At 31.4% G+C, this 10354-nt stretch overlaps 1 protein-coding gene and 1 long non-coding RNA gene across 3 annotated transcripts; one reads left to right on the plus strand and one right to left on the minus strand.

The window, feature by feature from the left end:
- The first annotated feature begins 654 nt into the window (after window positions 1-654).
- LOC9327726 (receptor-like protein kinase At3g21340) lies at window positions 655-4529 on the plus strand. The gene is made up of 12 exons (XM_021014611.1): window positions 655-834; window positions 910-1063; window positions 1150-1530; window positions 1610-2088; window positions 2156-2297; window positions 2396-2467; window positions 2538-2609; window positions 2683-2763; window positions 2852-3275; window positions 3381-3507; window positions 3590-3845; window positions 3948-4529. Exons 1-12 carry the CDS (start codon window positions 747-749, stop codon window positions 4360-4362), a joined length of 2691 nt encoding a protein of 896 aa, XP_020870270.1. The 5' UTR covers window positions 655-746; the 3' UTR covers window positions 4363-4529.
- A 1972-nt stretch (window positions 4530-6501) lies between these two features.
- On the minus strand, window positions 6502-9895 carry LOC110225165. Of its 2 annotated transcripts, none has more exons than XR_002329579.1 (5): window positions 9790-9895; window positions 7131-7320; window positions 7016-7056; window positions 6855-6939; window positions 6502-6773 (listed from the first exon to the last, which is right to left on the minus strand). It is a non-coding gene; the product is annotated as an uncharacterized LOC110225165 (long non-coding RNA). The 2 variants fall into 2 exon arrangements; XR_002329578.1 differs by having other exon boundaries at window positions 6855-6944.
- Between the last annotated feature and the right edge of the window lie 459 nt (window positions 9896-10354).

Consider the following 10354-nt stretch of genomic DNA (forward strand, 5'->3'; position numbering starts at 1 on the left):
GAAGTCGTGGTCGTCTCCCCATAGTTTTATTGGTATTATTAGCTCCTCATTAAGCCACCAACCAATTTCCTTCTGACTTCTCAAAATTTAGGGGGGTTATTGGATCATTGATTTGAATGAATTTGGAAATCCAAGTAAAATCATGTGTTATTCAATCATTGATTTTAATTTTTTTTTATAAAAATTAATGTTTCGTTTTAATTTTATTTTTCGTAATTTTTTCCAAATGAAATATGGTAATAAACTTTCATTAAATCAAAACATATTTCTAATGTTTTTCTTGCCTTTTTTTCCAGCACAATCAACATACTATTATTTTTTCAATAAGCTCCATATCCTCATCTGATTTATTACAGATCGATGAAGTGTAGCTTATTGGCTAAAAGACAATCTTATTCAATATAGATAAGTAATGACTTAACCAGAGGAATATTTTTAAAATCGAAATTATTGGTGAAATTTTCATATTAACAAAATTTTCTCCGGTATGTCATTGTCTAACTCTAATTTAAAATACTGCATTTTTATACGTCAACGCCTCTTAACGTAAAAAAATTCACAATTGGTCACCTCTACCAAAAGGTTGACTTTGAGCTCTTCATAATAGTAACCAGTACTAACGCGGTTCAGACAAAAAGAAAAACAATTCCCACTTCCATTTCGTTAATTAACCACATATATCTTCTTTTGATTCTTCACTTTCTAGTCTCACAAAAACAAGGAAAAAAATAAAATCAAAGTGACGAATGTTAATGGCGTTTTCTTCTTGTTTTCCTTTAGTTCTTCTGCAAATCTTCTCAGCTTTACTTCTCTGTCTTGCACAAGATCAGTCAGGTAAAAAAAAATAACATCTTCATTGATTCAAAACTTTCTTCTAAAAGCTTCTTCTTTGCTTTAATTTGTCCTCAGGATTTATTAGTTTGGATTGCGGTTCGCCTAGAGAAACTAGCTTTCGTGAGAAAACAACAAACATAACTTACATTTCCGATGCAAATTTCATCAATACCGGTGTTGGTAAAAGCATCAAACAAGCATACCGGACTCAGTTTCAGCAACAAACATGGTATAATAAATAAATTTCTCAAGATCAATGAATGATAACTTAAACCTAACACTTTTCTTTACCAATTGTTTTACTTCTTCCACAAGGAACCTACGGAGTTTTCCACAAGGCATACGAAACTGCTATACCTTAAACCTAAGCAGAGGCGACGAATATCTAATCAGAGCCAATTTCCTTCATGGCGGTTATGACGACAAACCCTCCACGCAATTCGAGCTCTACCTCGGACCTAATCTATGGTCTACAGTTACAACCACAAATGAGACCGAAGCATCAATCTTTGAGATGATTCATATCTTGACCACTGATCGTTTACAAATCTGTCTGGTCAAGACAGGAAACTCGACGCCATTTATCTCCGCTGTAGAGCTTCGTAAACTCATGAACACAACTTACTTGACTCGACAAGGGTCCTTGCAGACCTTCATCAGAGCAGACGTTGGCGCGACTGTTAACCAAGGCTACAGGTTTATAAGTTTCAAAAATCTCATGTTAAAACTTAGTCTGAAAAAGCTCCTAAATATACTCTGTTTTTCTTTGTTTTAGGTACGGAATCGATGTGTTTGATCGTGTCTGGACTCCGTATAATTTCGGGAACTGGTCACAGATTAGTACCAATCAGACAGTGAATGTAAACAATGACTATCAACCACCAGAGATTGCTATGGTCACAGCCTCTGTTCCAATAGACCCGGACGCACCTATGAACATTTCGCTAGTCGGGGTGGAGCGTACTGTGCAATTCTACGTTTTTATGCATTTTGCGGAGATTCAAGAGCTCAAATCCAATGATACAAGAGAGTTTAATATCATATACAATGACAAGCATATCTATGGACCCTTTAGACCACCTAATTTCACCACTTCTTCCGTATTTACACCTACAGAAGTTGTCGCCGATGCAAATGGAAAGTACATATTTTCGCTTCAAAGAACCGGAAATTCGACTTTACCTCCTCTGCTCAACGCTATGGAGATTTATTCGGTTAACTTGTTACCGCAACAAGAAACTGATGGAAAAGAAGGTTGGTAAAACTAACTGCTTTATTGTTGATTAAGAACCAAACTTTTACTTAGGAAAAATGTTATCAGTTGATGCAATGATGAAAATCAAGTCGGCTTACGGCGTGAACAAGATTGACTGGGAAGGAGATCCTTGCGTGCCGCTGGATTACAAGTGGTCTGGTGTTAATTGCACTTACATTGAGAATGAGACCCCAAAGATCATTTCCTTGTAAGTATAGAGTTTGTTCTGCTTTTAGAGCAGAGCTTGATTTCTTCACCATATGGTTTTCACAAAAGGTTTTAAATTTTTTTTATCTTTGGAAACAGGAATCTGTCTGCAACTGGCTTGACCGGAGAGATATTAGAATTAATATCAGACCTTACCAGTTTAGAAGTTCTGTAAGTAGTTAACATGCACTTAAGTTTTGCTTTAAGTCTTATGTTTTGATGGGTTTTGATTTTCTTGCAGTGATTTGTCTAACAATTCTTTAACTGGTTCAGTCCCAGAGTTTCTAGCAAACATGGAAACCTTAAAACTCATGTAAGCTCAAACGCATTCTCATAACACCAAAAGGCTAACATTTGTTAACCTCTATTCACTCTGTTTTGTGTAGAAATCTATCAGGAAATGAGCTAAATGGCTCAATCCCTGCAACTCTCCTTGATAAAGAACGAAGAGGATCGATTACGTTAAGGTAACAATCCGTGCTTATGAGAAAAAAAAAACAATCCTTAAGAGTTTTCTAATCAAAATTTTTATTTCAATCTACGTGAAAACTCTAGTATCGAAGGAAATGCCGGGCTCTGTTCATCTGCATCATGTGCTACCACGAAAAAGAAGAAGAAAAACACTGTTATTGCACCTGTTGCAGCATCACTTGTTTCAGTCTTCCTCATTGGAGCTGGAATCGTTACTTTCCTTATCCTCAAGAGGAAGAAGAGATCCAAGCTTGGTTTGAATCCTAATTCAGGAACCGGTACAACACCGTTACATTTGAGGTCTCACCACGGTTTTGAACCACCTGTTATAGCGAAAAACCGCAAATTGACTTACGTTGATGTTGTTAAGATCACAAACAACTTTGAGAGGGTTCTTGGTAGGGGAGGTTTTGGTGTAGTTTATTACGGCGTCTTGAATAATGAACCAGTTGCGGTAAAGATGCTCACTGAGTCCACTGCACTTGGTTACAAACAGTTTAAAGCCGAGGTAATAACAGATTGAGCTATTGAACCAAATGTTTCTCTTAACTATAATAAAAAATGGTGTTTTGATTGCGTCTTGGATCTTTTTTTTGTTTTGTTTACTTTTTAGGTTGAGTTGCTTCTTAGAGTTCATCACAAAGATCTCACATGTCTTGTTGGATATTGCGAAGAAGGCGATAAAATGTCTCTAATCTATGAGTTCATGGCGAATGGCGACTTGAAAGAGCACTTATCAGGTATGGTTTTTATACAAAATGTCTTAACATTTTGGTTTTTACTTTTATGATTCTGATATACTGTTTCAAAATTTGATTTCAGGTAAGGGTGGACCGTCGATACTAACTTGGGAAGGAAGGCTTCGTATAGCAGCGGAATCAGCGCAAGGATTGGAATATTTGCACAATGGATGCAAACCCCAAATAGTTCACCGCGACATTAAGACAACTAACATCCTATTAAACGAGAAATTCCAAGCTAAGCTTGCGGATTTCGGGCTTTCACGGTCTTTCCCACTTGGAACTGAAACTCATGTCTCAACCGTAGTCGCTGGAACTCCCGGATATCTTGATCCCGAGTAAACCTTAATCCCTTCTCTTTACAACAAGTATTGATTTTTTTTTTCATGTTAACTCTAAACATTGTGGCTTTTCCTTTTCCTCTTGTTTTTATTTTCCAGATACTACAGAACTAATTGGTTAACCGAGAAAAGCGATGTGTTCAGCTTTGGTGTTGTTCTACTAGAGCTAGTAACAAACCAACCCGTGATAGACATGAAAAGGGAAAGATCACATATAGGTGAATGGGTAGGTTTGATGCTATCAAGAGGAGACATTAACAACATTGTGGATCCTAAGCTTCAAGGAGACTTTGATCCAAACACGATATGGAAAGTTGTTGAGACCGCAATGATTTGTCTGAATCCGTCTTCTTCACGGAGACCGACGATGACTCAAGTCGTAATGGATATGAAAGAATGTCTGAACATGGAGATGGCAAGAAACATGGGAAGCCGTATGACGGATTCAACTAATGATTCTTCAATTGAGCTTTCCATGAATTTCACAACAGAGCTTAATCCAGGAGCTAGATGAATCAAATCTTATGTATAATTTGCTTGAAGCTAGAAGTTTCTTCGTTCACACGTTTCCTTTGTTCTGTTTGTGATGAACAGAGTCAGTCTTAATTGTATTCTGTTCCGGTTCTTTGTTATTTAAAATTTTAATTTATTATATAATCTGAATGCAATTTAGTGTTGGTAGATCATAACATTCTCAAAGAATACTTGTTATGCAAGGTATCTCCAGAGCTTTCCGGGAGGATTCAGAAACTGTTATACTTTTAATTTGACCTCAGGAGAAACGTATCTGATCATCACAACTTTCCAACACGGAGGTTATGACAACAAGTCCTCTAGGCGGTTCGTGCTCCACCTCGGGGTTAACCCATGGACCACAGTGTCAACCGCCAACGAGACAGAAGAATGTTTATTTTTATCAACAAAATCTATCAAGCAATGATCTACATGTTTTAATCCCTAAACGTCTCCTTGAGAGCACAAAAAGGATTGGTTACACTAAGGTAATAATTGTACATTAATTTGATAGATGTTTAGCTAATAAAGAGACCTTAATGTGTTTTAGATGAGTGTGATCTCTCTACAAAACATATTTTAAAAAGTATACATTATGCGAATTTAAACTTCTAATATTTTATACTAAAATAATAAGTTCCTTTTTTTAATATAAATATTCAAAAAAGTATACATTTAAGCGAATTTAAACTTCTAATATTTAATATACTTAAATCATAAGCTCCTTGTTTAAAATAAATATTCAAAAAAAATTATTAATAGGAAATGCACAAAATATTTATTATAAAAAATAAAACCTTATGTATTTTTTATTTAAAAGATCACAATATGCGAATCAAGACTCATATGATGATCACACACTCACAAAACTAGCCCAAAGTGACTATTTAGTATTATTAAATATAATTATTACGAGTTCTTATAAAATAAAACCAAAAATGTGATTGACTTGCAGTTCGTATATTTAACTTGGTGATCTGATGGTCTGATATTTCTCATGTTTTTATGAGCATTTACAGATTTTGTTCTTTTTTCGTGGGGCATATACTGTTAGTATTATAAACGCACAGACATTCTTCTTCCGGTGCCCTGGGTGGTATTACCTCTTCCCTTTGCGGGACTTGTATTCTGCAAGTACCAGTCCCATTAGCGTATTTCGTCTTACATAGAGGGACACACAATTCAATCAGACATGTTGCTGCAGATGATTTACCGTCAACACTTCGATTTGGTATAACTATAGCACACAATTTCTGCCCTACTGTTTCATTTACCATCACCCCTATTATAGTTAAAAAAAGAGAGTTAAATATGAAAGACATAAAATATCAGTTTCATTATAAACAATAAACATATATATACAAATATATTATATTTAATGTTTAACGTAGTTATTTTCTTATATTAATAAAACACACATACATACACGTACATATACGTAGTTGATTATTTGCAAATAATTTATCATTATATCTATAATAACCATAATCATATAATAGTTTTTATAACTATGATCATGATTAGTATAAAAACATTAATATTTATAAAAAACAATAAAGCGTAGATAATGTTCATGCTTCTCTTTTATCTCAAATGCGTTTAACATCTAAAATTGTACATAGACTAGGATATGACCCGCGGTACACCGCGGGTTAATTATTTGTTTTTTTTAATCATTTTGTAAACTGATGAATTTGTTGTGTATAATATTATTTGTTGTATACCGAGAATCACATGCGTTGTAACTAAAAAATAAAAATTTTAAGTTGTATTTTGTTTTGTTTAGTGTTTAAGATTGTATACTTGTATTTTGATTTGTTAATTCTAAGATTTTATCCGTGGTATATTGTCCAATTTAACATTTCCAATTGAACAATATAAGAGATTCATATAAATTTCCAATCGTTTGATCTTTTTATTGTTAATTTCCAATCGTTTTAAATAGAATATTGTCCATATAAATTTCCAATCGTTTAGTTAGCATTTATATTCTAAGATTCATATATTATGGTAATTACCTTAGAGTTGTCCAGATTTATTTGTTTTATCAATAGTTATACGTTTGTCATACTATAGTTTCTTTTTTCAATGTAGAAACTACGAAGAACATGTATTGCCTTGTAGAAATACGAAGAACATGTTGAGATAACCGAAAATAACATGTTATATATAAACCTTTCCTTCATATTAATAAGCATTAGAAATGAGAATGAGAGTTACCCAAAAATATCCTTTATAAGATGCATAATAGCCATTAGAAAAAAAAAAACTTATGTCATCCAATTGCAAAGATATAGTAATATATAAATTTAGATCCAACAGCCACATCATCTTGTATATTAAAATCAAGCTTCTTCAGCCTTTGATTTCAAAATTTCAATTAATCTTCTTGTTAGTCTTTTGCTTTGGAGCCTACAATTTAAAATTAAGAGACAAATTGAATTAGTTTAATTGGAGATATGAATAAGTCAAACCTCTAGTCCAGATGCTTACATTGTTTTGAATTCTTTTACCTCTTGAATGTTAGGATTTTCATCCACTGGAAATCTTTAAACGTGAGAAGAAAAGAGTTTACTACCTGCACTATAGTAGTCATCAAGTTGATATTTTTACTTATTAAAAACATTTAGAATATGTGAAAGAGTAAAATATACCAATGGATGAAGCTTGCAACTGGAAGAATTATCTTTGCTCTCTAAGACATACAACACATCAAATTAGTTAATAAGAAAAAGGTTTAAAATCAAATATATGTTCATGGAAACTTACTTTCTCATCAGTATCATATAAAGTCTCCCTTTTTTACAGTATATTGTCCATGGATGGAGGATCTTAAACTTGGAGGCTTTGCGGCTTTGTCAGGTCTCAAATCTTTGAGATTGGAAAATGAAGCAGACTTCTCTTATCATATTAAAAGGTAAAATCTCTGATGATGTGATAATTCTTTGCTAGCGAGAACCTATTTATAGAGGTCATAGTCTCTTGGCGTTAGGTTGGATAAAATTTCAAGAATAGCTTTGTGATCAAGCCAAATTTGCTAGATATTATTTACCAATATATTTTTGAGATATATAAGAATTGAATATAGCATGTTTCAAGAATATGCTTTAATTTAGTTCCCAAGATCTCCGAAAATTGATAGAAATAATTATTGTTCAATTTTTTTAGGAAACAAATGTTAAATACAATATAATCTATAGCACTAAAATAGGAAACTAAGGTAATCGGGTCAATATCACATATCACAATATCACAATTAAGGTAAGATCCGAGAGACTTATTTCCGGGTCAAAATCAACAGATTTCCGGGTCAAAATTTAAAAAATACCCGACCCGATTAGGGACCCCAAAAAGTGTTGCAAAAATGTATAGTAGATTTATTACTTTCCATCTTTTTATGCATGCTAGAAAGTGGTTCATAGATACTCCCTCCGTATCTAAAAGATTGATTTTGTAGACTTTTCACACGAATTAAGGAAAACATTTAATGTTTAGTTATAAATGCACTATTATTCATATCAAACTTTTTCTCATAGCTATCAACAAATAGTAATTCATTAAAGTTTGAAATTCTCAATTAATGATTCTGATTCACAATTTATTAACATTAATTGTTAAAGTTTACAGAAAATCAATCTTTTTGATACAAGAAAAAAACCTTAGAAAATCAATCTTTCTAATACGTAGGGAGTAATATTGATTGATCGTTTCAGATTTCCAATAAACTTTATCATGTTTCTGATGTTATTTTTAATTAATCTAACACCGCGTTCTCCTATGTTTAAAAAAATATACTCGTTACTTAATAACAAACCAAAATGTAGAGTATGTATTTAATGGTATTGTTTGGATGATAATATCGATAATAGTTTTTCTTGAGCGGATCTGTACAAGAAAAATTATTATTACTAATTTAGTTGAGGGGTTTGGAATGCATCGATTGATACTTGAAATTTTTAAAATTGATCGACCAATATTTGAAGGGTTATTTTCCTTCAAATCTTGAAAAGAAATAAATATATCTTACTATATAAAGTTGACTTTTCAAAGTTAGTAATTTACATGATCGCGACAGTTGTTAAATTTATCGATTAGATGCTGACGACACGTTAAAAAAAAACTTTATTTTCTTTAAGGAAATAGGAAAATATTATTTTTTTCTTAAATACATATCTACGTATACTTTTTTTACATGTGTTTATGTAATTTTTGTTTCTATCACTAAAAAACAAAAGACAAAAAAAGATTAACAATAAAGATTGTATATGCATGCTAATTTACGTGGGTCATTTATCAATTATATTTTTACATGCATCAAATTTTTATAATTCATTTAGCATAGTTATTAACTTATAGAATTGAATGTTGAAATTCAAAAGAACCACATATATAAGTTATTTAATATTAATTTAGTTAGATAAACATTTTATTTATCGTTATAATGTAAGTGAAGACAAAAAGAAACTTGAAAATTTTTATGAGTTTTTAGGAATGAATTTTAATTACTTGATAAGAGTATTAGTATAGTTTTATTTTATTAACGTATGCATTGCATGTAACTGAAAAACACAAAATAAAAACTTTATTAAGTAATGAGATTAGAGGAATGAATTTTTGATTAATTGATGAGAATGTTATATATTTATTTATGTTTTATTTCTTAAATTTGAACTCATTAAAAAATTAGTTTGACATGATCGGTAAAATGAATATTTATGAGATAACAACATATAGAAAAAATATATTCAAAAAACAATTTTGGTTTTCTAAATTCTTTGGTGGATGTTTCTATTTTTTACTAACTATGTTTTATTGATTTCTTTATTATTTTAATAGTATTAAAATCAAGATTTGATATGATGCATATCTTATTTTTGATAAATGTTTCTTTGGCTTTTATCACATCAGGATCGAGTGCGTAAAAATTAAAATCCGCTTTAGCATGGTGGAATAAATAGTTAAACTGTATTCCAAAGTGGAATGTGCGAGGTTTAAAATTAGTTTCTAAATGAATTATCAGACCAAATCTAAAAGAAGTATGTGTGTTACCATTTAGAATTTGAATATTATTAGTAAATGTTTACATTTATTTCTTATACCTGCTTATTTACCTAGGCCTTAATAATACTATTAGTTTAAAATCTACTTTATCTCATGTTTAGTAGGTATTAAACGTGCATTAAACTATGTACTATATCACCATATATAACCATTCCATAATTAGGGGATGCAAACAAAATGCACTATAAGTTGAATGTGAAAGAAATTTTTGGTAACAATTTTATTGAGTTCGGTGGATTAGGGAAAAAACTAATATTTGACATAAGATTGGAGAATACTTGAATTTATATTCTTAAAAAAAATAACATATTTTTAACAAATATATTATATTTGAATGATAATAACAGTTGTAAATGTAAATACACACCTATAGCGAGGATGCTGAAGATACTTAGAATAGTGACCGAAGTTGATTGGGTTTACTCATCTCAAATTTGAATGAATTGATGCTCTTTTAAAAGTTTTTAAAAAATGAACAAAGTTTACAAGTATTTATAACGAATGTTACATGTGTCTATTTTTAGTACATCGTAAGTCTTACACCTCCTTAAAGTTTGGTCATAAAGACATGGTTCTCCATTGATTCTATATTTTAGCTTTTTCGTATGTGGAAATCTTAGAATCACACCATTATTTTTGTTACCTACACTATTTTATTATTATTATTACTAATAGAAGGTGTACCCGCGCGTTGCACGGGATTTAATTTTAAACTTTTATTCTTTGAGTATAAATATAATCAATTGAATTTTAAAAGATTTTACTTTACCCATGTGCATTATCTTTCCAAAGTAGTTAAAAGTTTCTCACATTTTTCACTACAATTTTTCTCGTTATCTTCTATGATTCACTCGTCGTCTCCCGACATCTACTCTGTTTTCTCCTTAGATCGTTTCTATTTTCTCCTTCATATCATTCGATACTCAAATATT

Source organism: Arabidopsis lyrata (assembly GCF_000004255.2).
Source record: "Arabidopsis lyrata subsp. lyrata unplaced genomic scaffold ARALYscaffold_1, whole genome shotgun sequence".
Taxonomy (NCBI): Eukaryota; Viridiplantae; Streptophyta; class Magnoliopsida; order Brassicales; family Brassicaceae; genus Arabidopsis; species Arabidopsis lyrata.